At 44.7% G+C, this 27,621-nt stretch overlaps 1 protein-coding gene across 3 annotated transcripts; it reads right to left on the bottom strand.

Moving 5' to 3' along the window:
- Positions 1 to 17,708: 17,708 nt before the first annotated feature.
- Positions 17,709 to 22,270, bottom strand: mibp2 (muscle-specific beta 1 integrin binding protein 2). Of its 3 annotated transcripts, none has more exons than XM_024419240.2 (8): positions 22,000 to 22,270; positions 21,397 to 21,487; positions 21,069 to 21,150; positions 20,734 to 20,920; positions 18,744 to 18,815; positions 18,523 to 18,629; positions 18,264 to 18,358; positions 17,709 to 18,015 (listed from the first exon to the last, which is right to left on the bottom strand). In XM_024419240.2, exons 1-7 carry the CDS (start codon positions 22,023 to 22,025, stop codon positions 18,273 to 18,275), a joined length of 651 nt encoding a protein of 216 aa, XP_024275008.1. In that variant the 5' UTR covers positions 22,026 to 22,270; the 3' UTR covers positions 17,709 to 18,015; positions 18,264 to 18,272. The 3 variants fall into 3 exon arrangements, with proteins under 3 accessions (XP_024275008.1, XP_024275009.1, XP_024275010.1); XM_024419241.2 differs by having other exon boundaries at positions 21,102 to 21,150; positions 22,000 to 22,268; XM_024419242.2 differs by lacking the exon at positions 21,069 to 21,150 and having other exon boundaries at positions 22,000 to 22,269.
- Positions 22,271 to 27,621: the final 5,351 nt, after the last annotated feature.

The following is a 27,621-nucleotide window of genomic DNA, read 5'->3' as shown; positions in this document are numbered from 1 at the left end:
TATGTCCCTAGCACAATATTATGTTAGGCCTCTGTTAGCCTACTGTATGTCCCTAGCACAATATTATGTTAGGTCTCTGTTAGCCTACTGTATGTCCCTAGCACAATATTATGTTAGGCCTCTGTTAGCCTACTGTATGTCCCTAGCACAATATTATGTTAGGTCTCTATTAGTCTACTGTATGTCCCTAGCACAATATTCTGTTAGGCCTCTATTAGTCTACTGTATGTCCCTAGCACAATATTATGTTAGGCCTCTATTAGTCTACTGTATGTCCCTAGCACAATATTATGTTAGGTCTCTATTAGTCTACTGTATGTCCCTAGCACAATATTATGTTAGGCCTCTATTAGTCTACTGTATGTCCCTAGCACAATATTATGTTAGGCCTCTATTAGTCTACTGTATGTCCCTAGCACAATATTCTGTTAGGCCTCTATTAGTCTACTGTATGTCCCTAGCACAATATTCTGTTAGGCCTCTATTAGTCTACTGTATGTCCCTAGCACAATATTCTGTTAGGCCTCTATTAGTCTACTGTATGTCCCTAGCACAATATTATGTTAGGTCTCTATTAGTCTACTGTATGTCCCAGCACAATATTATGTTAGGTCTCTATTAGTCTACTGTATGCCCCTACTGTTAGGCCTCTATTAGTCTATGTCCCTAGCACAATATTATGTTTAGTCTGCACAATATTATGTTAGGCCTCTATTAGTCTACTGTATGTCCCTAGCACAATATTCTGTTAGGCCTCTATTAATCTACTGTATGTCCCTAGCACAATATTATGTTAGGTCTCTATTAGTCTACTGTATGTCCCTAGCACAATATTATGTTAGGTCTCTATTAGTCTACTGTATGTCCCTAGCACAATATTATGTTAGGCCTCTGTTAGCCTACTGTATGTCCCTAGCACAATATTATGTTAGGCCTCTGTTAGCCTACTGTATGTCCCTAGCACAATATTATGTTAGGCCTCTGTTAGCCTACTGTATGTCCCTAGCACAATATTATGTTAGGTCTCTATTAGTTACTGTATGTCCCAGCACAATATTATGTTGTCTCTATGTCTACTGTATGTCCCAGCACAATATTATGTTAGGCCTCTGTTAGCCTACTGTATGTCCCTAGCACAATATTATGTTAGGCCTCTGTTAGCCTACTGTATGTCCCTAGCACAATATTATGTTAGGCCTCTGTTAGCCTACTGTATGTCCCTAGCACAATATTATGTTAGGTCTCTGTTAGTCTACTGTATGTCCCAGCACAATATTATGTTAGGCCTCTATTAGTCTACTGTATGTCCCAGCACAATATTATGTTAGGCCTCTGTTAGCCTACTGTATGTCCCAGCACAATATTATGTTAGGCCTCTGTTAGCCTACTGTATGTCCCTAGCACAATATTATGTTAGGCCTCTGTTAGCCTACTGTATGTCCCTAGCACAATATTATGTTAGGCCTCTGTTAGCCTACTGTATGTCCCTAGCACAATATTATGTTAGGCCTCTGTTAGCCTACTGTATGTCCCTAGCACAATATTATGTTAGGCCTCTGTTAGCCTACTGTATGTCCCTAGCACAATATTATGTTAGGCCTCTATTAGTCTACTGTATGTCCCTAGCACAATATTATGTTAGGCCTCTGTTAGCCTACTCAACAAGCATCACAGACAAATATACATAAGTATAGACAGGTGGGTTGTGACCAACAAAACCGATGGGTGTGCAACTCAATCAAAGGATTATTGACTAATAAGTAAACCACATTTTGTTGCCAAATGTTTACTGAAAACACAAATGAATTTGAACAATATGCACTTGTTGTCCCCATTACAATGGCATCCTATTATCTATGTAGTGTTCAACAGGACCCACTAGGCTCTGGTCAAAAGTAGTGCACTATAATAGGGAATAGGGTGCTATTTGGGACACACACTCTCTCCATCTATGACTTGTTTGTAACTGGACATTTTCAACAGCTATGAATATATGTGCCATTTGAAAGCACTTGAGGGCTTGGATGTGTTTGTGATTACAGTTGACATACGCTGAGTGTACAAAGCATTAGGAACATCTTCCTAATATTGATTTGCACCATCCCCTTTTTGCCCTCAGAATAGCCTCAATTCGCGGGGCTTGGACTCTACAAGGTGTCGAAAGCGTTCCACAGGGATGCTGGTCCATATTGACTTCAATACTTCCCACAGTTGTGTCAAGTTGGCTGGATGTCCTTTGGTTGGTGGACCATTATGGATACACACGGGAAACTGTTTAGCATGAAAAAATCCCAGCAGCGTTGCAGTTCTTGACACAAACTGGTACTCCTGGTACCTACTACCAGACCCCGTTCAAAGGCACTTCAATATTTTGTCTTGCTCATTCATCCTCTGAATGCCACACACACAATCCATGTCTCAATTATCTCAAGACTTACAAATCCTTCTTTATCCTGTCTCCTCCCCTCCCCACATTGGGGCGACAGGGTAGCCTAGTGGTTAGAGCGTTGGACTAGTAACAGGAAGGTTGCAAGTTCAAACCCCCGAGCTGACAAGGTACAAATCTGTCGTTCTGCCCCTGAACAGGCAGTTAACCCACATTGAAAACCCGTTATTGAAAATAAGAATTTGTTCTTAACTGACTTGCCTAGTTAAATAAAGGTAAATTAAAAATCTACACTGATTGAAGTGGATTTAACAGGTGACATCAATAAGGAATCATAGCTTTCACCTGGATTCACCCAGTCTGTCATGGAAAGAGCAGGTGTTCTTAATGTTTTGTACACTCAGTGTATCTGTGTTAGTATCATGTCCCACATGGTGTCACCCCAACATAGCATCCGGCACAGCCAGGTTAGTGAATGTAACCTATCATCACATTCTGGTTAACTAAAATTAACATGTTTGTTATACTTATTACCCCCTCTATCTCTATATCTCTCCCCCTCTCTCTCTCCCTGCCCCCATCTCTATCTCTCTTTCTCTCTCTCTCTCTGTTTCCCTCTCTCTCTCTGTCTCCCTCTCTCTCTCTGTCCCCCCCTCTATCTCTATATCTCTCCTCTCTCTCTCTGTCTCCCTCTCTCTCTCTGTCCCCCCCCTATCTCTATATCTCTCCCCTCTCTCTCTCCCTGCCCCCATCTCTATCTCTTTTTTCTCTCTCTGTTTCCCTCTCTGTCTCCCTCTCTCTCTCTGTACAGTCCCCCCTCTCTCTCTCTCTCTCTCCCTTATGATGCAGTCCCTGATGATACAGTCCCTGATGATGCAGTCCCTGATGATGCAGTCCCTGATGACACAGTCCCTGATGATGCAGTCCCTGATGATACAGTCCTTGATGATGCTGTCCCTGATGATGCAGTCCCTGATGATACAGTCCCTGATGATACAGTCCCTGATGATACAGTCCCTGATGATGATGCAGTCCCTGATGATGCAGTCCCTGATGATACAGTCCCTGATGATACAGTCCCTGATGATGCAGTCCCTGATGATGCAGTCCCTGATGATACAGTCCCTGATGATACAGTCCCTGATGATGCAGTCCCTGATGACACAGTCCCTGATGATACAGTCCTTGATGATGCAGTCCCTGATGATACAGTCCCTGATGATACAGTCCCTGATGATGCAGTCCCTGATGACGCAGTCCCTGATGATACAGTCCCTGATGATACAGTCCTTGATGATGCAGTCCCTGATGTAAAATTTACATTTTTAGGAAATAATTTGGAGAAAAAAAATTGAATCTCTGAAACAAAGAAAAATGAGAGCGTGTGTGTGTGTGGTGTGTACGAGTGTGTGCACGTGTGTTGTAAAAGGTGTGATACAGACTAGTATGCTGTTGGTTGTTACAGCTGTTATCTGAACACAGTCCACTAGATGGAAGCAGACACCTCTTAGTATGAAGGCATTCAGCTCTGACAACGTCTGCCGTGTCAGACAGACACAACGGCTATGTTCAAGTTGCCCTTGGTCACAGTTCTAGGACCAGTTATCTCTCATTCTGTCCTTTTCCCATGTCATTTTCCCTTTGGGGTTAAAACACAAAACAGACCCTAGGTCAGTGTATGGGGTGACTTCCAACTTCAAGTTGGAGGCTCTGTAGTTGTCTTTGACAGTAAGTTGTAGTTACACCAGTCCCATTGATTGATATAAGCTATTTTATTTTTTTATTGCCATTTTAGTAGCCAACAGCAGTCTGCCCCTCCTGAAGTTCCTCTGCAAACAGTAGATGATTCCTCAGCTTCGTATGGAGCTGAAAATTCTACGCGTATATCACTTCTTCATAATGTACAGAGATGTATCTAACTTTGGGGCAAATCCTAACTTCCACTGAAGTCGAATTTTCACTTGATGGCCCATTGACATCATTGCATGACTAAGTAAAAAATCGACTTAAAAGTTATTATTCACCCCTATGTAACTAGTATCTATTACCATGATCTGGGTTTTTCCAGGCATTACTTATTACTAATGATCTGGGAACAGTTTGTATTATACCATTTGTTACTTCCAGACAGAGGAGCTAATATTAGAGACTGGCGACTTGAGAAAATGATGGTAGAGTTTGTTGACAAAAACAAGGTTAAATTCCTGGCCACCTCAAGACACCCTCGTGTCGACCGCACCTCCTGCAGCTGCACACATAAAACGCTATTTTTACATCTCACTTTTATTACGTCTTATTTTTACGTCTATTGCAGGAAACGCCTACAAAACCGGCCCTGCTCCTCCTCCCCACCGCCCCCTCTGTCTGGGGCAGGAACTACACTGACTGAGATCACATTTTGGACACTATTCAATCCAAATGGGTATCCAGTTTTCTGTGGTAAGACAACAACAACAACATTATTCCTAAACTAAGATAATGAGAGTTTGTATGGTAGTAAATATAAACTGTTTACTTACAACGTTCAACAGTTGAGTTTCTGTCTGTTCCACATTCTATAGATGCCGTTGTTTATTGTCTGCTACACAATATGGATGTTGTTTTAGTCTTATTAACCAGGACACCTGGTCTGTGTGTTTGGTTGAACAGTTGGTTGGGGTGTGTTGAGGGACCAGACAGCGCCAGGTTGGGATGGGGAGTGTTGAGGGACCAGACAGCCCCAGGTTGGGATGGGGAGTGTTGAGGGACCAGACAGCCCCGGGTTGGGGTGGGGAGTGTTGAGGGACCAGACAGCCCCGGGTTGGGGTGGGGAGTGTTGAGGGACCAGACAGCCCCTGGTTGGGATGGGGAGTGTTGAGGGACCAGACAGCCCCAGGTTGGGATGGGGAGTGTTGAGGGACCAGACAGCCCCAGGTTGGGATGGGGAGTGTTGAGGGACCAGACAGCCCCTGGTTGGGATGGGGAGTGTTGAGGGACCAGACAGCCCCAGGTTGGGATGGGGAGTGTTGAGGGACCAGACAGCCCCAGGTTGGGATGGGGAGTGTTGAGGGACCAGACAGCCCCTGGTTGGGATGGGGAGTGTTGAGGACCAGACAGCCCCTGGTTGGGATGGGGAGTGTTGAGGGACCAGACAGCCCCTGGTTGGGGTGGGGAGTGTTGAGGGACCAGACAACCCCTGGTTGGGGAGTGTTGAGGGACCAGACAACCCCTGGTTGGGGAGTGTTGAGGGACCAGACAGCCCCTGGTTGGGGAGTGTTGAGGGACCAGACAGCCCCTGGTTGGGGAGTGTTGAGGACCAGACAACCCCTGGTTGGGGAGTGTTGAGGGACCAGACAGCCCCTGGTTGGGGAGTGTTGAGGGACCAGACAACCCCTGGTTGGGGAGTGTTGAGGGACCAGACAACCCCTGGTTGGGGAGTGTTGAGGGACCAGACAACCCCTGGTTGGGGAGTGTTGAGGGACCAGACAACCCCTGGTTGGGGAGTGTTGAGGGACCAGACAACCCCTGGTTGGGGAGTGTTGAGGGACCAGACAACCCTGGGGGCAGTGGTGGTTTCTAAGGTTGTGGTCTCATCTGTGGTCCTCCTTTCCTCTCCACCTCCTGTCCTCCTCTTCTCCTTCCACCCTCCTCCTCTGCTCTTGTCCTGCTCTCCTATCCCTTAGTCTCATTTCTCCTCCTGTCCTCCTCTTCTCCTTCCACCCTCCTCCTCTGCTCTTGTCCTGCTCTCCTATCCCTTAGTCTCATTTCTCCTCCTGTCCTCCTCTTCTCCTTCCACCCTCCTCTGCTCTTGTCCTGCTCTCCTATCCCTTTGTCTCATTTCACCTCCTGTCCTCCCCTCTCCTCTCCTTTCCTCCCATCTACCCTTATCTCCTCCCATCTACCCTTATCTCCTCCTCACCTCTCCTCCCTTCTCTCCTCTTCTCCTCTTTCCCTCACCTCTCCTCCCTCTTATTTCATCACCTCTCCTCCTCCCCTTCTTTCCTCCTTCCCTCCTGTCCCCCTCATCTCATCCTCTCCTGCCATGGTTCTTGTCTCTGTATTTAGAACTTTGTCCGTCGGGAGGAAAAACAAACCTCTCCTCTGTAGCCGCAGCTGCAACCGACTCCACAGACACACAGCTGTGGATTGTGGTGTACTGTATCCATCTGTGTGTGTGTGTGTGTGATTCAGGATGGTGTGGAGTGGGAGGCTGCGTCTCGGTCAGCACCGGGCCTCACATCACACACCACCCGACCCCACCCACACTGGACGGACAACCTAAACAGGATATGGCTGCCAGAGGCCACAGTAACAGGACTAATAGATACTGCATCATGTTCTTATTCCTCTCATACGTAACTTTACCATTTGGTTGGCATGGTAGTATTCCACACTGCCTGTCTCTAGACATAATATAACGTTCTGTTTGGTATAGTGGGTACTGGTGTGGTGGAGCTGGAAAACTTTTCTCCTTGTGTTTTTACCAGAGCTGAGTGAGGAGAGTTTTCCTTCCATCACAGGCTTGTGTGTCTTCACCAGAGCAGAGCTGAGAGAGGGAGGCTAGCTTTCCTCCCAGGCTGGTGTGTTTTGACCAGAGACCAGAGCAGGGCTGAGAGAGGGAGGCTAGCTTTCCTCCCAGGCTGGTGTGTTTTGACCAGAGACCAGAGCAGGGCTGAGAGAGGGAGGCTAGCTTTCCTCCCAGGCTGGTGTGTTTTGACCAGAGACCAGAGCAGAGCTGAGAGAGGGAGGCTAGCTTTCCTCCCAGGCTGGTGTGTTTTGACCAGAGACCAGAGCAGGGCTGAGAGAGGGAGGCTAGCTTTCCTCCCAGGCTGGTGTGTTTTGACCAGAGACCAGAGCAGGGCTGAGAGAGGGAGGCTAGCTTTCCTCCCAGGCTGGTGTGTTTTGACCAGAGACCAGAGCAGAGCTGAGAGAGGGAGGCTAGCTTTCCTCCCAGGCTGGTGTGTTTTGACCAGAGACCAGAGCAGGGCTGAGAGAGGGAGGCTAGCTTTCCTCCCAGGCTGGTGTGTTTTGACCAGAGACCAGAGCAGGGCAGGACAGAGTCAGTCTGCATCCCAAATGGCACCCTATTTCTTCTCTGGCGGGTGTTTATTTGTCCTATTTCACACATGTACTAGTGTGTATTATCTGCATGTGTGAATTAGAAATGTGTTTTTGTATTTCCCATCACCCTCGGAGACACCCTGGATGAGTGGGGTCACGGCCAGGGTCTTTGTGCACTACACCACGGGCCCTGGTTAAAAGTAATGCACTATTTAGGGAATAGGGAGATTTGAGATTTTTATTTAACCAGGCAAGTCAGTTAAGAACAAATTCTTATTTTCAATGACGGCCTAGGAACAGTGGGTTAACTGCCTGTTCAGGGGCAGAACAACAGGCTTGTACCTTGTCAGCTCGGGGGTTTGAACTTGAACCTTCCGGTTACTAGTCCAACGCTCTAACCACTAGGCTACCCTGCCGCCCCTATAGAGGAGATGTGTTGTTATAGAGGAGATGTGTTGTTATAGAGGTGAAGGGTTGTTATAGAGGAGATGTGTTGTTATAGAGGAGATGTGTTGTTATAGAGGAGATGTGTTGTTATAGAGGTGAAGGGTTGTTATAGAGGAGATGTGTTGTTATAGAGGAGATGTGTTGTTATAGAGGAGATGTGTTGTTATAGAGGTGAAGGGTTGTTATAGAGGAGACACCCTGTTGTTATAGAGTGGGTTGTTATAGAGGAGATGTGTTGTTATAGAGGAGATGTGTTGTTATAGAGGAGATGTGTTGTTATAGAGGAATGTGTTGTTATAGAGGAGATGTGTTGTTATAGAGGTGAAGGTTGTTATAGACAAATTATTTTTGTTATAGAGTGGGTTGTTATAGAGGAGATGTTGTTGTTATAGAGGAGATGTGTTGTTATAGAGGGATGTGTTGTTATAGAGGTGAAGGGTTGTTATAGAGGAGATGTGTTGTTATAGAGGAGATGTGTTGTTATAGAGGTGAAGTGTTGTTATAGAGGAGATGTGTTGTTATAGAGGTGATGTGTTGTTATAGAGGTGAAGGGTTGTTATAGAGGAGATGTGTTGTTATAGAGGAGATGTGTTGTTATAGAGGTGAAGGGTTGTTATAGAGGTGAAGGGTTGTTATAGAGGTGAAGTGTTGTTATAGAGGTGAAGTGTTGTTATAGAGGAGATGTGTTGTTATAGAGGTGAAGTGTTGTTATAGAGGAGATGTGTTGTTATAGAGGAGATGTGTTGTTATAGAGGAGATGTGTTGTTATAGAGGAGATGTGTTGTTATAGAGGAGATGTGTTGTTATAGAGGAGATGTGTTGTTATAGAGGAGATGTGTTGTTATAGAGGAGATGTGTTGTTATAGAGGAGATGTGTTGTTATAGAGGAGATGTGTTGTTATAGAGGTGAAGTGTTGTTATAGAGGAGATGTGTTGTTATAGAGGAGATGTGTTGTTATAGAGGAGATGTGTTGTTATAGAGGTGATGTGTTGTTATAGAGGTGAAGGGTTGTTATAGAGGAGATGTGTTGTTATAGAGGTAAAGGGTTGTTATAGAGGAGATGTGTTGTTATAGAGGAGATGTGTTGTTATAGAGGAGATGTGTTGTTATAGAGGAGATGTGTTGTTATAGAGGTGAAGGGTTGTTATAGAGGAGATGTGTTGTTATAGAGGAGATGTGTTGTTATAGAGGAGATGTGTTGTTATAGAGGAGATGTGTTGTTATAGAGGTGAAGTGTTGTTATAGAGGAGATGTGTTGTTATAGAGGAGATGTGTTGTTATAGAGGAGATGTGTTGTTATAGAGGTGAAGGGTTGTTATAGAGGTGAAGGGTTGTTATAGAGGTGAAGTGTTGTTATAGAGGAGAAGTGTTGTTATAGAGGAGATGTGTTGTTATAGAGGTGAAGTGTTGTTATAGAGGAGATGTGTTGTTATAGAGGTGAAGGGTTGTTATAGAGGAGATGTGTTGTTATAGAGGAGATGTGTTGTTATAGAGGTGAAGTGTTGTTATAGAGGAGATGTGTTGTTATAGAGGTGAAGTGTTGTTATAGAGGTGAAGGGTTGTTATAGAGGAGATGTGTTGTTATAGAGGAGATGTGTTGTTATAGAGGTGATGTGTTGTTATAGAGGTGAAGGGTTGTTATAGAGGAGATGTGTTGTTATAGAGGTGAAGGGTTGTTATAGAGGAGATGTGTTGTTATAGAGGTGATGTGTTGTTATAGAGGTGATGGGTTGTTATAGAGGTGATGGTTGTTATAGAGGAGATGTGTTGTTACAGAGGAGATGTGTTGTTATAGAGGAGATGTGTTGTTATAGAGGTGAAGGGTTGTTATAGAGGAGATGTGTTGTTATAGAGGTGAAGTGTTGTTATAGAGGAGATGTGTTGTTATAGAGGAGATGTGTTGTTATAGAGGTGATGTGTTGTTATAGAGGTGAAGTGTTGTTATAGAGGAGATGTGTTGTTATAGAGGTGAAGGGTTGTTATAGAGGAGATGTGTTGTTATAGAGGTAAAGGGTTGTTACAGAGGAGATGTGTTGTTATAGAGGAGATGTGTTGTTATAGAGGAGATGTGTTGTTATAGAGGTGAAGGGTTGTCTGTATCTCAAAATGGCAACCTATTCCCTACATAGTTGTTGTCTTCACTAGGCTAAAGGCCTTCTCTTCTCAGTGATAAACAATCTTGTTGTTGTTGTCCCTGTCTGTGTAATTACTGCTCTGGTATGTTTCACATCTCAGCAGCAGTACACAAACACAGACTCTGGTGAACCCCAGGAGGTATAGACTTTTACCACCAACACAGACTCTGGTGAATCCCAGGAGGTATAGACTTTTACCACCAACCCAGACTGGTGAACCCCAGGAGGTATAGACTTTTACCACCAACCCAGACTCTGGTGAACCCCAGGAGGTATAGACTTTTACCACCAACCCAGGCTCTGGTGAACCCCAGGAGGTATAGACTTTTACCACCAACCCTGACTCTGGGTTAACCCTTTACTATATCAGCCCTGGGTTGGCTAGCGAAGTGCTGGATTTACCCTCGACTTGGCCTTTGGTTGCAGTTAGTGTTTGGTTAGCTGGATTAGTTAGTACTGAGTTAACTCTCTCTAGCCCTCATGCTGTGTCGGCCTTCATTTTAAACTCTTTTTTTTGTTTCCCACAAAAATAACTTCTGTGAGTCGTGAAAACAAGGCTTCAGTAAAAAGCCCATTAGAAACAGCAGATTTGATAAATCACCCTGGTTTCAGTGGGATGGGATCGGCTGCTGTTAAATTGGTAAGTATGCAATGTGCCCTACGCACAGAGAGAGAGACGCATTGAAGAGCTGGGTTACTGTGGTGGAGGGAAAGGATGATTTGATACCAATGTGTCCTGCCCTTGTTATTGCTCTACGTTGGGTAACAGAGAAGGAGAGAGAGAGAAGGAGAATGTTGACTGTGTACTTTGGGAGAATCAGAGAGTTTCTTTTTTCAGACAGATGTCTTTCTGTTGTGTCTGCAGATACACAGTCACCTCAGAGGCCAGGGGAGATGTTGCTGGGTTCTGGTCTAGTGGCTGGCCTTAAGAGAGGTGTGTGTGTGTGTGTGCGTGTGTGCGTGTGTGCGTGTGTGCGTGTGTGTGTGTGTGTGTGTGTACTGTATGTACATATAAGTATATGATATGCATGCACGTGAATATATGGGTAGATACTCTCCGGTCTAAAACAAACCTTTAACAGTAGAGCAGAGTTAGCCACCAGTCTCCACTTGAATTTATACTCTTGTTTATTCTCTTTCTGAGATGACCACAGACTGACTACTGCTTATCCTGCTGCATCCCACAGAACAGACAGGGGAGAGTGGGAGGGGGTGAAGAGAGAGGGGAGGTAGAGGAGAGAGAGTGTGTGAGGTAGAGACAGAGAGAGACATAGAGAGGAGAGGGGGTGAAGAGAGAGGGGAGGTAGAGGAGAGAGAGTGTGTGAGGTAGAGACAGAGAGAGACAGAGAGAGGGGAGGTAGAGGAGAGAGAGTGTGTGAGGTAGAGACAGAGAGAGGAGAGGTGGTGAAGGAAAGACAGAGTAACATCCACTATGTCTGGCTCTTGGGCCGTTAGTGGTCAGTGTGGTTGAGATAACTCCAGGTCTCCACAGCCAGCCCAGCCCAGGGGTTATGGTTGATCTGTATAGACTAGACAAGGGGGGGCAAGGTATACTCTTTGCACTACGATTTTTGGTTCCAAGTAGAGGGTTCTTCAAAGGGTTCTACTATGGGGACAGCCGAAGAGGTTAAGGTTCTAGATAGCACCTTATTTTCTATGATTGTAGAGGTAAGGAGACAGAGTGGCAGAGAGAGAAAAAGAAAGAGAGAAAGGGAATGAGAGAGAGGTGCAGAGCAGTTTGTAGTCAGGGGGCGTTCCGGGGCAGCCAGCTCCACAGCGCTGCAATTATAGACATTTTTTTCCAAAGAGGAGCACCACTTCTTCCATAACTGCTTATCTGACGCTCTCACGCAGTGCACTCTATCTCATATACACAGAGAGCCTTATTCTAATATATCTCTAGAATATTGTGTGGTAACAGGAAAGGCCTCTTTATCTGTGATGTCTTCTCTTTGACCTAGAACATTTCCACCTCGTTTTAAAGTTACGTCATGCTGGGGTACGAGTAGGGGGTTGTGTGAGTGTATGGGTACGTGTGGTGGGTTGTATGAGTGTGTGGGTACGTGTGGTGGGTTGTGTGAGTGTATGGGTACGTGTGGTGGGTTGTGTGAGTGTGTGGGTACGTGTGGTGGGTTGTGTGAGTGTGTGGGTACGAGTAGGGGTTGTGTGAGTGTATGGGTACGTGTGGTGGGTTGTGTGAGTGTGTGGGTACGTGTGGTGGGTTGTGTGAGTGTGTGGGTACGTGTGGTGGGTTGTGTGAGTGTGTCCACGTGTGGTGGGTTGTGTGAGTGTGTGGGTACGAGTAGGGGGTTGTGTGAGTGTATGGGTACGTGTGGTGGGTTGTATGAGTGTGTGGGTACGTGTGGTGGGTTGTGTGAGTGTATGGGTACGTGTGGTGGGTTGTGTGAGTGTGTGGGTACGTGTGGTGGGTTGTGTGAGTGTGTGGGTACGAGTAGGGGTTGTGTGAGTGTATGGGTACGTGTGGTGGGTTGTGTGAGTGTGTGGGTACGTGTGGTGGGGTGTGTGAGTGTGTGGGTACGTGTGGTGGGGTGTGTGAGTGTGTGGGTACGTGTGGTGGGTTGTGTGAGGGTGTGGGTACGTGTGGTGGGTTGTGTGAGGGTGTGGGTACGTGTGGTGGGTTGTGTGAGTGTGTGGGTACGTGTGGTGGGTTGTGTGAGTGTATGGGTACGTGTGGTGGGTTGTGTGAGTGTGTGGGTACGTGTGGTGGGTTGTGTGAGTGTGTGGGTACGAGTAGGGGTTGTGTGAGTGTATGGGTACGTGTGGTGGGTTGTGTGAGTGTGTGGGTACGTGTGGTGGGTTGTGTGAGTGTGTGGGTACGTGTGGTGGGTTGTGTGAGTGTGTGGGTACGTGTGGTGGGTTGTGTGAGTGTGTGGGTACGAGTAGGGGGTTGTGTGAGTGTATGGGTACGTGTGGTGGGTTGTGTGAGTGTGTGGGTACGTGTGGTGGGGTGTGTGAGTGTGTGGGTACGTGTGGTGGGGTGTGTGAGTGTGTGGGTACGTGTGGTGGGTTGTGTGAGGGTGTGGGTACGTGTGGTGGGTTGTGTGAGGGTGTGGGTACGTGTGGTGGGTTGTGTGAGTGTGTGGGTACGTGTGGTGGGTTGTGTGAGTGTGTGGGTACGTGTGGTGGGTTGTGTGAGTGTATGGGTACGTGTGGTGGGTTGTGTGAGTGTGTGGGTACGTGTGGTGGGTTGTGTGAGTGTGTGGGTACGTGTGGTGGGGTGTGTGAGTGTGTGGGTACGTGTGGTGGGTTGTGTGAGGGTGTGGGTACGTGTGGTGGGTTGTGTGAGGGTGTGGGTACGTGTGGTGGGTTGTGTGAGTGTGTGGGTACGTGTGGTGGGTTGTGTGAGTGTGTGGGTACGTGTGGTGGGTTGTGTGAGTGTGTGGGTACGTGTGGTGGGTTGTGTGAGTGTGTGGGTACGTGTGGTGGGTTGTGTGAGTGTGTGGGTACGTGTGGTGGGTTGTGTGAGTGTGTGGGTATGTGTGGTGGGTTGTGTGAGGGTGTGGGTACGTGTGGTGGGTTGTGTGTGTGAATGTATGCTTTAGGGATATAAAGTACGGTGTTATCTGAAGTGTGTTTTACTGAGCCCAGCAGTGTAGATAAGGGTGGAAAGGTTTGGCGTTGACAGATACATTTATTTCAGTGTGCAGGATACGGGTAGATGTGCTGCTAAATTACAACTGTGCCAACAGTTGATATGGCCTATTCAGTTATTATGACATTCTGTAACGTCTTCTTCAAGAACTTTACTGTAACACCGTTTAATACACATACTGGATATTGCATCATACATGATAAAGATTACTTTAATCATTTATCTCAGTCATTAAATCACAGAATCACACGTTCCCCATTTGATCTTGTGAGATTTTATAATGACACAGGATCCACTTGGTCCAGCTTGCTGGTAGCATGTTCATTCTCTCCCCTGCAGGGTCAGTTTGCTGGTAGCATGTTAATTCTCTCCCCTGCAGGGTCGGTTTGCTGGTAGCATGTTAATTCTCTCCCCTGCAGGGTCGGTTTGCTGGTAGCATGTTAATTCTCTCCCCTGCAGGGTCGGTTTGCTGGTAGCATGTTAATTCTCTCCCCTGCAGGGTCGGTTTGCTGGTAGCATGTTAATTCTCTCCCCTGCAGGGTCGGTTTGCTGGTAGCCATGTTAATTCTCTCCCCTGCCGGGTCGGTTTGCTGGTAGCCATGTTAATTCTCTCCCCTGCCGGGTCGGTTTGCTGGTAGCCATGTTAATTCTCTCCCCTGCCGGGTCGGTTTGCTGGTAGCATGTTAATTCTCTCCCCTGCAGGGTCGGTTTGCTGGTAGCATGTTAATTCTCTCCCCTGCAGGGTCGGTTTGCTGGTAGCATGTTAATTCTCTCCCCTGCCGGGTCGGTTTGCTGGTAGCCATGTTAATTCTCTCCCCTGCAGGGTCGGTTTGCTGGTAGCCATGTTAATTCTCTCCCCTGCAGGGTCGGTTTGCTGGTAGCCATGTTAATTCTCTCCCCTGCCGGGTCGGTTTGCTGGTAGCCATGTTAATTCTCTCCCCTGCCGGGTCGGTTTGCTGGTAGCCATGTTAATTCTCTCCCCTGCAGGGTCGGTTTGTAAAGCGTAATCATGTGGCTCCGGTGAGCTGCTAAAATAGCCACTAGGAAATTCCTGGAGTGGTTAGGATTGCAACAAGATAGACTGCTTACCGCTACACTGCTCACACACACACACGCACATATGCGCGTACGCACACACACACATACAGTACAATGCACATGTAGGCTACTTCCACAGCTTTACATTGCAATGAGAGAAAACCAGGACTGACAAAGTGAGGATGTTTCCATGTGCTAGTGGCTCCCTCACAGCAGCTGCTGCAGGACAGTATGTTTCTCTCTCTGTCCTAGTGGGACTGAGCACGCTCTCTCTCCATCCATTACATTACACACAAACACACACTGAAGCTGTTTGTCTGAATGTCATCAGACAGGCATTGCCTGTTCAGACACGCTCTGTCTGGTCGCCAGGAGACACAGTGACTGTTAGGTTACACTGCCCTTACCTTAGTTCACTGTTTCAGCTGGTAACTTCCTGGTATTTACTGAGAAATTATGTGCTTTCTGGTATTTCAAATAATTCAAAACAATTGATGATGATTGGTTAGAGATTAATTTCAGAAACTAAAGCATGTTTAATTATTATATAATAACCACTTTCTCCTGATATGACCAAGTTTTGTTTTCAAAGGTTGCAACTTTAATTAAATTCAGTTTGAGGTGAATGTAATGGCATAATTGATACAATGGTATGAATGTGGCAGAATGCACCTGGAACAGAGACAGAGTTATGATTATGTGTGTGTGGGTATGTGTGTGTTTGTGCCCACCTGGGTTATTGTATTGTGATGTCGTGGGGGAGTGTATGAGGGGAGTTATGTTATTGTGGTGTGTGTTGTTGGAGGAGCTCAGGGTGACTCTGGTGACACATCCAACATACACTCACATAAATAGCAAGTTCAAATGTGTCAATGGAGGCCATGTGTGTGTGGATCTTGTCACTGCGCTGTGTCACCTTGTGTGTGGAGCATATACAGTGTGTGTGCAGGACTGTGTGTTTGTATATGTGTGTGTACGGTATACATGTCATTTCCTTACATCCTCAAAGTGCATATGGAGACAAAGCATGCTCATAATGTATGGACACATTCAATGGGAGAGACAAACAGCTGAACTCTGTTAATTTGTGAAAGTGGGCAAGAGGCCAATGCTTGTCCTCATATTTGGCTGTGTCCTATTTTCTCAGCACGTGTTACATAACACGCCTCTACAACCAGAGAGAAAAAAACTTCCCTGGAAAATTCCCCACCTCAACTCGCCTAGCGATCTGCCCTGCATGCTGACTCACACCCCCATGGCCCAAGACGTTCTGTCTGGTTCAGGGTTCTGATGTGGGTTGGTGATGAGGGCCTTTTCCTTCCGCTGCAACATTACTTCTGACATCTTATTCCCATTACAGGGAAGACATGCTTTACATTGAGTGCATATGAAGGACATATGTGGACACAGTCCTATTTAGCAGAGAGCTAGGAAAGTGATGTGTATCTGAACGTGATCTGCAAAATGCCCCTTATATAAAGTATGTGTACAGTAAGCAACTTCTACTGCATCAGTTGAATAATTAAAGGTGGCACCTCTGCTATACCCCTATCATAGGAGTCCTATGGGGAAATCTTTATGGCATTACTTACACTAGTTCTCATCCATTTCAAGTTCAACCTTTTCATTTATCAAATAGCAGACTGTCTAAAATATTTAAGATTAAAGGTTTCAGTTTATAGGCCTATTTGTCTTATTCACCGTTTACTTGAAATGTGTTTTGAAAGGGCTGTTTGGCTCTGGTCAAAAGTAGTGCACGATATAGGGAATAGTCTGCCATTTGGGATGCAGACATGGTCTCTATGGAAGAGACATTATTTGAGCTCTCCCAGTCGTAGGTCAGTTTGCTCTCTTTCCATAGTCTGGTGGAATACAAACTGAGCTGCCACGTTTCATTAGTGAAGAGTAATTCAGTGTGGATTCCAACGTTTCTCCCTAAACTGACTAGACTGAAGGTGTGGCATTTATACTGCATGTCGTTGTACATGTAGCATTGAATCCCAGGCTTCCCCTCCAGATTTAATTCAGTAAGCAGAGTGACCGAGAGTATCATGGTGTCAGGCTGTGTGGCCTAACTCTGCTGTACACAACATGCCAATGGACTAATGGTCTGGGGCTAGATCCAAAAACACACTAGTCTTCTCTGAACAGTTGCACATGGAAATCTAGCCAAAATCAAATATTTTACTATGTCATTATCTGTTGAACAAAACAACGTTCTTCCATAGTTTTGGTTCATTGTAACACTGTCATCCAAGAGTTGCTGAAGTTCCTTCAGTAACAAAACAACCTTGACATATAGGCCATCCTGGGACAGCAGTGTTTTAGTCTAGAATGTACTAAATGTAATGAGCTACTTGTTGCCAATGAGACAGCAATGTCAACAAACAAACCCAACGTGACTAGCCAATAGCAACAGAGCATGAGCTGGTGGTGTAGCTGTCTTTACCTGGAGTTCAGTTTGTTACATGGAAGTTCTAGAATCTACTATCTATGAAGTCAAAACTCTGTACAAATAAGCATACTGTACAGAGTGGCTAAATTCAGAGAACAAAAAGCAGCAACGTCATGAACTTTGAGGGTGGATTTTCCAGTGAAGCAGATCTTACTGGTTGTCTAGGTCACAGGGTAGTCTCGTGATCACACCCTGCTATCACCCGCGCCAACTGTTGCTGGGGGGATAGATAGCGAGCGATGTCGCGAGGACCTGTGTTTAGTGGTGTCCCGCCTCAGGTTACAGCGTTTAAGAAAAGACAGTGTTGGAAAGGGAAGACCACAACGAGCAGTTAGCTCTGCCCTGGCTGGCTGGTGATGTGTCTGAGTCAGATGTAAACACACTGCCAATGGGAGGTGGAAGTGGAACTAGAAGTCATACCACAGTAAACAGGTGTCTAGTTGGAGCGAGAGTCATGGGATTAAACTCCATTATGTCCAGTAAAACTGGAGGAAACCTTCATATCCTGGTCCATTTCAACAGTATAGGGATGCACTTCAACAGGTTGAATAATACAGTAGAAACCAACAGTTATAGAAGACAACAGAGTAGAGTGTTTTAGCAGGAGGATTGTTTATTGGTGTTATGCTTTGAGCTGCAACCCTCTGTTCTACTGTCATCTCTGTGACTGACTGCCTGGTGGCTCGTAACAAAGAAATAAATATGGAGGATATAAAACCATGCCTGCATATAACGCCAGGGAATAATTTACACTACAAAATAGTAATGACACGGTGGCAGCAGCAGCTGGTAGAAAGTGTTGCTAGCTGTAGGCCAGAAAGACCTAGAAATGTTTAAGGCAAGGCACACCTCTCCTCTCCTCCTGCACAGATATAGTCTTCTCTTAGCCGATAGACTGACCTGGAAGAACACAAACCATTAGTTGTGACTTATACAACACATACACCAAGTATACTTTTACGCACAAGTATTAGTTGTTTTACACAAGAAAACTCACGTTTATTTACACAACAAAATTCTCACAAAACACACAATGATACGTTTATTTACATACAACTATTTGTTAGTATTGACAGGTAGTGATGTTTTTAAGGTTGAGGCTGACATGAGGGGGACAATAATGAGTGTGGGACAGGAAGGAAGCGTACCTTTGTTGCTTACAGACACTTCTGGATGTTGTTCAGGACGTCTTCGTAGACAGCGTTGTACAGATGTTCCTTTGACTTAGTTCCATCTAGCTGCACTGTAAAAACACACAAATAATCAGTAACATGAAAACAGATATTACACAAGTAGGAGAACCGATATGCTGTGTACACACACACAGAAGCATTACACATTTATCACAAACACGTGATTTAATGGGAGCACGGATATACTGTGCACATACACAAACCAAACACTTACCAACATCAACTCCTGATGTTTCCATGATGATCTTGTGTTTGGTGTACATGGGCCAGACGTGACCATCAAACAGACCCGGGGGATCTGGTACCTTGTAGTTTCTTGAGCTGCACACAGGACACACACACACCTGGGATTAGCTGAAAGGCTACTCCACAACAGTAAAGCAGCAGAAGCTGGATGTTGAGGTAGATATGTCCGTGTTTCAGTGTTTAACTTACCACCTCCTCTTTTTGCATACTTCGTATGGAATGGAAATAAAATAGCGTTGGTTCAGTACGTCGATCAAAGGTCTGCAGGAACACACAAACAGAATTGGAAATATTATATTTTTATACATTTTATAAGTTGACCGAATGAGATGAAAGTACGTCTCACTCCTGTGTGGAATGGACCGGCCCCTCACCCAGAGTTTTAGGGAGAGAACAGACACTCCAGACAGGCTTTTCACTCATAGGTGTGAAAGCATTTCATTTGACATGCTTGTTACTTAGTTAAACAGGAAGAAAGAGTCAAAGCATTGACAAGGTGTACTGGTGTTACTACTATATTACTGTGGTATCATACTTTACATAGAACTACAAAGCTGCTAAATGAACCAGATCTACAACTACTGATGTTCTACTGAGACACAGAAACACATTCTGTCCTCCTCACCCAGAGTTGTGGAGCAGGAGGAGAGGAAGAAGGAGAGACACAGAAACACATTCTGTCCTCCTCACCCAGAGTTGAGGAGCAGGAGGAGAGGAAGAAGGAGAGACACAGAAACACATTCTGTCCTCCTCACCCAGAGTTGAGGAGCAGGAGGAGAGGAAGAAGGAGAGACACAGAAACACATTCTGTCCTCCTCACCCACCCAGAGTTGAGGAGCAGGAGGAGAGGAAGAAGGAGAGACACAGAAACACATTCTGTCCTCCTCACCCAGAGTTGAGGAGCAGGAGGAGAGGAAGAAGGAGAGACACAGAAACACATTCTGTCCTCCTCACCCAGAGTTGAGGAGCAGGAGGAGAGGAAGAAGGAGAGACACAGAAACACATTCTGTCCTCCTCACCCAGAGTTGAGGAGCAGGAGGAGAGGAAGAAGGAGAGACACAGAAACACATTCTGTCCTCCTCACCCAGAGTTGAGGAGCAGGAGGAGAGGAAGAAGGAGAGACACAGAAACACATTCTGTCCTCCTCACCCAGAGTTGAGGAGCAGTCCTCCTCACCCAGAGGAGCAGGAAGAAGGAGACACAGAAACACATTCTGTCCTCCTCACCCAGAGTTGTGGAGCAGGAGAGAGGAAGAGAGACACAGAAACACATTCTGTCCTCCTCACCCAGAGTTGTGGAGCAGGAGGAGAGGAAGAAGGAGAGACACAGAAACACATTCTGACCTCCTCACCCAGAGTTGTGGAGCAGGAGGAGAGGAAGAAGGAGAGACACAGAAACACATTCTGTCCTCCTCACCCAGAGTTGTGGAGCAGGAGGAGAGGAAGAAGGAGAGACACAGAAACACATTCTGTCCTCCTCACCCAGAGTTGAGGAGCAGGAGGAGAGGAAGAAGGAGAGACAGAAACACATTCTGTCCTCCTCACCCAGAGTTGAGGAGCAGGAGGAGAGGAAGAAGGAGAGACACAGAAACACATTCTGTCCTCCTCACCCAGAGTTGAGGAGCAGGAGGAGCAGGAAGAGAGGAGAGACACAGAAACACATTCTGTCCTCCTCACCCAGAGTTGAGGAGCAGGAGGAGAGGAAGGAGGAGGAAGAGGAGAGACACAGAAACACATTCTGTCGACCTCACCAAGAGTTGAGGAGCAGGAGGAGAGGAAGAAGGAGAGACACAGAAACACATTCTGTCCTCCTCACCCAGAGTTGTGGAGCAGGAGGAGAGGAAGAAGGAGACAGAAACACATTCTGACCTCCTCACCCAGAGTTGAGGAGCAGGAGGAGAGACACAGAAACACATTCTGTCCTCCTCACCCAGAGTTGAGGAGCAGGAGGAGAGGAAGAAGGAGAGACACAGAAACACATTCTGTCCTCCTCACCCAGAGTTGTGGAGCAGGAGGAGAGGAAGAAGGAGAGACACAGAAACACATTCTGTCCTCCTCACCCAGAGTTGAGGAGCAGGAGGAGAGGAAGAAGGAGAGACACAGAAACACATTCTGTCCTCCTCACCCAGAGCTGTGGAGCAGGAGGAGAGGAAGCAGGGGAGAGAGACAAGAGTCCTCACCCATAGGTGTAAAGCAGGAATCCTTCCACAATGAGGATGTGAGTTCCCTCATCCCTGTGGTCAGACTCCGGGAGAATCTCGGTATCCAAGGTGTTGTTGACGCCGTGCGACCTTTCAAACTTCACCGGGTCGTCAAGCCAGGCGTAGATGGTACTCATCATGGCGTCCATGTCGAGGGCAGTGATGACTGGAGGGATGAAGGAAAGAGAAAGGCATATAAAGGGAGAGAGACAGTGAGAAATTGACAGATACACAGCTAAAATCCACCTTCTAGGTTAAGGAGCATGATGATTGTATTAAGTAGTAGTGTGTTACACACCCACACACAGACTCACCCCCCCAACCCTTCCAGAAAGAACCCGTCTTACCATCATACTGCTTAAAGCCATCTTCACCAACTTCAATCTGATCTTGTGGCTGAAACATACATGAATGAGATGTACCCAGGTACATTCTAACATTCTGCCATATGAACACCTCAGGGTCTGCCAACCCTCCCTCATGCCTCTCTCCCAACACACACTGAAGGAAATACCTGCTCTTCTATCCATATAGATTCAAAGCTCTGACGAATCTAGCCCATGTGCAATGTGCGTTTCCTCTATCACTAGCATAACGATCAACATAATAATAGCTATAGTAATACACTCATAAGAGACTCACCTTGAAAAAGTCATCCTGATGAACCACACAACAGTTGGGAAGGTTCTTGATCAGTTTGTTGGTGAGGGTGGTCTTTCCCCCGTTGGTTACGCTGTAAAGACATACAAAATCACATATGGTAAAAACACCACGAGGGAGGGCGCTGTATTGTACAACGTCGCAGACATTACATATGAATGGCAACTAGTGGGCAGAGGGACAGATAACGATTTACACACGTTTGTATTCTTTTAGCGCCGCAGGTAACATTGTAATGTTAAATCGCCCGACGCTGGCAACATTATTGTCGTGAATTTCGTTACAATATACACCAACGTTTAATGACGGCTGCACACATATTACATTGTCACAACCGGAAACAAACCTCTTCGCCAGACAGAATGGGTTATAAATATATTGGTATTCGCTCCCGGGGCGATGAGGCTGTCAGAATCATATTTGGGGTATTTATTAGACAATGGAAATATAGTGCTGAAAAGGGAAGAGCTGTAAAGTCGCCACGATGACAGAAAGATAACGGACAAGCCGTATTCCTATGAAACCCGCCCAGCCCCACGTGCTGCGGCCTAGTAGGCTATATTACCGGTATATCAAGACACTCACCCTCCGATGCCGATAATGCACTTCATCTTGTCAGACAGTGAAAGTTCAGGAAACTTGCAAAAAACGTCAAAAAAACCAGGACCGGTCAGCCCTCTAGGAACTCAGTGATCAGACGGAAGAAAGCTTCAAAAGAGAAGGTTCAGTAAACGTTAACTACTTGATTCTTCCATATTTCAGAATATGGTGAAAGGTTGGACGATGTCACTTCGCTGTGTGCTTCCACCAAGAGAGAAATGAACTGCTAGGCTCACTACTACACTTACTGCCAGTTCAACGGTGATTGGCTATATAAACACTTCAGTCCCAGCAGAAACGTAAAACCCACAGCCAATCAGGAAGCGTTGAAATTTTCACCCCCGCTTTCCCCGCCCACCTGTTTTTCTAGAGCCAATTAAAATAAAACTTTATTGCAAAAAATTGAGATTTTGTTGTTGTCTGAAAAAGGAAAAAAATAAAACACTTGTTCGTTCTTTGTCCATTGCTCATGTTTTTCTTTTTGTTCTTATTGATGTCCTTTAGTAGTGTTTCCTTTGCAGCAATTTGACCATGAAGACCTGATTCACAGTCTCCTCTGAACAGTTGATGTTTAGATGTGTCTGTTACTTGAACTCTGTGAAACATTTATATGGGCTGCAATTTCTGAGGCTGGTAACTCTAATGAACTTATCCTCTGATGCTGAGGTAATGGGTCTTCCTTTCCTGTGGCGGTCCTCAGAAGAGCCAGTTTCATCATGGCGCTTGATGTTTTTTTGCGACTGCAAGTTCTTGAAATGTTCCCTATTGACTGACCTTCATGTCTTAAAGCAAATATGGACTGTCGTTTCTCTTTGCTTAGTTGAGTTGTTTTTGCCATAATATGGACTGTCTTTTACCAAATAGGGCTATCTTCTGTATACCACCCCTATCTTGTCACAACACAACTGATTGGCTCAAATGCATTAAGGAAAGAAATTCCAATTTAAGTTAACAAGGCACACCTGTTAATTGAAATGCATTCCAGGTGACTACCTCATGAAGCTGGTTGAGAGAATGCCAAGAGTGTGCAAAGGATGTCCTCAAGGCAAAGGGTGGCTACTTTGAAGAATCTCAAATATAAAATATATTTTGATATATTTGACATTTTTTTGGTTACTACATGATTCCATAAGTGTTATTTCATAGTTTGTGTGTCTTCACTATTATTCTACAATGTAGAAAATAGTAAGAATACAGAAAAACCCTTGAATGAGTAAGTGATTACCTATGCAAACTTTTGACTGGTCCTGTACTTACGGTCATAGAACACCCAAGATAATAAGATAAAGGTCATTATTTTTAATTGCATCATGTTTTTGCTCTCTTCACTTTCTCCTGCTGACCTCATCGCTTTGTTTACTAGTATCCACCCTTTCCGCAATGTGACACAGTTTGAGGTTTGAAACCAAAATATCTCCTACAGATGGTTTTCTGCCCCCTCAGAACCTCAGCTATGAGTAGTTGGCTGCCAACAGTATGTTTGCTTCCCAAATGGCACAATATTCCCTACATAGCGAACTACTTTTGATCAGGGCCCAAAGAGCTCTGGTCAAAAGAAGTGCACTATATAAGAGAGAGGGTACCATTTGGGATGTAAAATGAATAAAATCCGGTTCTGACTTGTGTTGTGAGGCGGCTGTGGCCATTCATGGCTACAGGGACTTAATTGTCTTACATATCAATTGAGAGACATACTTTGTTTTAAAAAACAATTTCCTTGTTAAAGTTGACATTGACCATCAAAAGCAAGCTATTAACAACTAAAATACCAAGATAGGATGTGTAAACATTTATAGCCACTTTTATCCATTTCTATTCTGTGACAAAACAGAATATACCAATGAACAATTCTGGTTAGAGTGCCTTGGTCTTTAGGGTTAGCTCCTTAAACATTTAGCCTTTCCTTTCCCAACACTTTCATGTTTTATTTGTGAAACTGAATGCATTCCTCTCTAAAAATAGGATTCCGACACCCACCATCTCAGATTGTTTCCCAAAATAGTTTGCTGTTAGAAACAGGTAAGATTAGCATTCCTGCAACATTATTTTGTTGAAATATAATTTGATCTTTGAGAAATTAAGATAATTGATTGCACCCAAATTGGCCATTTTAATTTATAAGATGATTATAATATTAAATAATTATATTACTAAACATCCGATTTGGACCAAACTTTTTTCCAACTATGAGTAAGACATGGCGAATCCAAAGAAGTGATCAAAAGTCATCCACGGACCCCCCACTCTAATCCCACTCCAACAATGAGTATATAGTACTGTAGTATCAGTTCTCCATGTTTGACTAGTAGTATGGAGCTGCAGCTCGGAATATTATTTATTCATCCAATGTAATGTATTCTCAGTGAAACTGTTAAAGGGATAGGTCACCCAAATTACAAAGTTATATACATGTTGGTTTTCTTAACCTGTAAGCAATTTATGGACCAGGTATAACAGCAACCGATGCTTTGGTTTTGTTTACCTGGCCACTGTTTCAACTGCTAACTGAGCGAGGAAATGCTAATATAGGTATCATTGACTTGCATTGGATTTGTGAAACAAATGTTAAAAAGTTAGCATTTGAAACAGTGGCCAAGTAAACAAAATCAAAGCATGGGTTGCTGTTATACCTGGTCATTTGACTGCTTACAGGGTCAGAAAATCCATATGTAATTTGTGTGAACTATTCCTTTAACATTGTTAGGTTAGATTACTCGTTGGTTATTACAGCATTGTCGGAACTAGAAGCACAAGCATTTTGCTACACTCGCATTAACATCTGCTAACCATGTGTATGTGACAAATACAATTTGATTTGAACAATGTGGGGGAGGACAGCACCATGTAGTGGTCAGAACCTGGTAATATCAGGATGTCGGATGGGACATTAACCCAACAACTTTAATGATTAAAACATCACCAAATTCACTGAGAATACATAACATAGTATGAATAAACAACACTCTGAGCCTCAGCGCCGTACTACTAGTCAAACATAGAGAATTGATGCTATGTACACACATTTGGGGTGTCATTAGCGTGGGACGTGGGGGGGGTCTGTGTATGGCTTTTGACAACTTCTTCGGATTCCTCATGTCTTACTCATTGTTAGAAAAAGGTTTGGTCCAAATCGGATGTTAGGTACTATATTTATTGAATATTATATGAATCCTATAAATTAAAATGGCCAATTTTCTTAATTTCTCAGTTATGAAATTATATTTCAACAAAATAATGTTGCAGGAATGCTTATCTTATCTCTTTCTAACTACAACAACAATTTAAGAAAAATCTAACATGGTGGGTGCTGAATGGCTAGCTGAAATGACATGGAACGACCAATGAGAGTGAGAGTTTCCAGGAGCATATGCAGTAAGTGTGGAGTATGTAGTGTATGGCTTATTCACAGTATACACATGACCGTCAGCTACAGTTACGGTTGATTTTACTGTTAAATAATATGCACACACAGAATGTTACTCAGGTCTGGAGAGATAGAGGAGACTGTAGTGTGTGTGTGTGAGTGTTCAACATGGGAATGTCCAGCAGCTCTATCCTGTGTCCCGAATGGCACCCTATTGCCTACACAGTGCAGTTTTTTTTCTCCTAGGGCCCAGGGTGTAGGGAATAGGGTGCCATTTCAGATGCATCCCTAGACAGCCCAGCTCCCGTTTCAATACACAACGCCTGACTGAATGGGAGGAAAGAGTTCTCTGAAACTGAATGCCTCTCTGCTTTGTGTTCCATATTTCCACAAAATATGGGATTGTTTCCACAGTGTTATAAAGACTCTCTCTCTCTAAGATAATGATTTACTGGTATCCATATTACATTCCCAATTCTTTGTTCACAGATAAACAAGTGCGTCAGATGCCAACAAGAATGAATGTAGCATGTGATATAGTTAGTTCACTGACCCACTGTGTGTTTTTCTACAAAACCTGGGCCAGCCAACAGCCCTGTGGTCAAGCAGCAGCAATACCACCAGCAGCAGCACATGGTCAATGTTTACGCCAGGGATCCACATGGTACCACATTCCCTCTATATAGTGCACTACTTTTGACCAGGGACCATAATGCTCTGGTCAAAAGTAGTGCACTATAGGGAATAGGGTGCCATTTGGTACGTACTGAAGACATCTGGCAGCGGGACAGATGCCATGGTCATGCTGCTATATAGAGACATGTGGAGCTGATTCAGCTGACTGCCATCCATATTCATTGTTACCAGTGTGATAGTTGTAACATTAAGTTTTTATATAGTTGTGGAGCCCGACGAGTGAGGGAGTGATGACAGTACAGCTTGTCCCTCTCTGTTCCCCCCCAATGCCTCCATCCCTCCTAGACCGACCTATCAGGTCTTTGTGTTCCTCTTCTGAGCCGAGCCCCCAGAACACACACACACACAAACACAGCTCTCTTAAAACACATTGACATAAAACACATCTCTTGCAGTCCCAGAAGTCTACAATGAAATGAAGCCTTGCTCTGCTGAAATCAGATTTCTGTTGTTCTACATTCTTAAAAGGGAAATTCCACCAATGTTCAACCTATCTCCAATACCAGTGTCTACATATGTTAAAACGGCACATTTCTACATTTTGTAGAATAAAATAAAGTAAACAAGTTCTACTCGATGACATCATCAAAATTGAAAACAAGTGATTTTCAAACACTATAAGATTCACAGTGATATGGGGAGCAAGAAAACACCCTCCCACTGAGCACACCGGGTAATTCCAATGTGGATAATTGGGTAATATTTGGTTGAGACATTGATCAATGAGATTGCAATTTATATTCACCCACTCAAAAAGAAAGCCATAAGTTGAGTTTCCAATGTGTTATCACTATGCTTGGAACCATCTAAAAGCACAACCAAACAATGTCAGATTTCTGGTTTAGCTGTCACCAAAATGTCTATCACTGCACTTTTAACCATTTAAAAGCACAGCAAAGTTCAAATGAGAATACAATGTCAAATATTTTGTTTATTTATACAACAGATTGTGTTGTCCCTGTGCTTCATCTAATAGCAGAACCAAATGACCTGGATTACAGTTGAGATTACATTCAAAGTACATGGTGCAAGTGATCAACACTGTTTGAGATTCTGCACAGATTATTACAGCAATTGTGAAGATCTCCACAGACCTGTGAATACCTCTGCATGCTATCTTCAACATGCATGCTTTATTTGATTGAATAAGAAGAAGTGTATATTTACAGTAACCTCAAAATGTGGCCATGGATGTGCTACTCACTTTAAGGTTGAACGTTAGGTTAGATTGTAAAACAGCCTTACATTTATGCTATTTACTGCAGTGATTCCAAACTGTAGGGCACAGTTCTTTTTTTAATTAACTCAGTCCAGCTTTCAACTTACTCTAGAAGGTTGTAATAGTAGAATGCACAAGGTGCAATTTTGAAATTGTAGTGCATCATCAGTTATCCTCCCTCTTGTCATGTCAGTCATTGGGCTCCCAAGTGGCTCAGCGGTCTAAGGCACTGCATCTCAGTGCTAGAGGTGTCACTACAGACACTGGTTAGAGTCCAGGCTGTATCACAACCGGCCGTGATTGGGAGTCCCATATGGCGGCACACAAT

The sequence above is a fragment of the Oncorhynchus tshawytscha genome, linkage group LG12 (assembly GCF_018296145.1).
Source record: "Oncorhynchus tshawytscha isolate Ot180627B linkage group LG12, Otsh_v2.0, whole genome shotgun sequence".
In the NCBI taxonomy this organism is placed as follows: Eukaryota; Metazoa; Chordata; class Actinopteri; order Salmoniformes; family Salmonidae; genus Oncorhynchus; species Oncorhynchus tshawytscha.
This window is presented reverse-complemented; position numbering and strand designations above follow the sequence as displayed.

Bases quoted from the DNA above. Each gene is read 5' to 3' on its own strand.
- mibp2 (XM_024419240.2), bottom strand. From the start codon at position 22,025: ATGAAGTGCATTATCGGCATCGGAGG. The intron at 21,488-21,999 runs GTGAGTGTCTTG...ATGTCTTTACAG, and splicing joins TGCATTATCGGCATCGGAGG to CGTAACCAACGGGGGAAAGA. The intron at 18,630-18,743 runs GTAAGTTAAACA...TCCTGTGTGCAG, and splicing joins GTATGCAAAAAGAGGAGGTG to CTCAAGAAACTACAAGGTAC.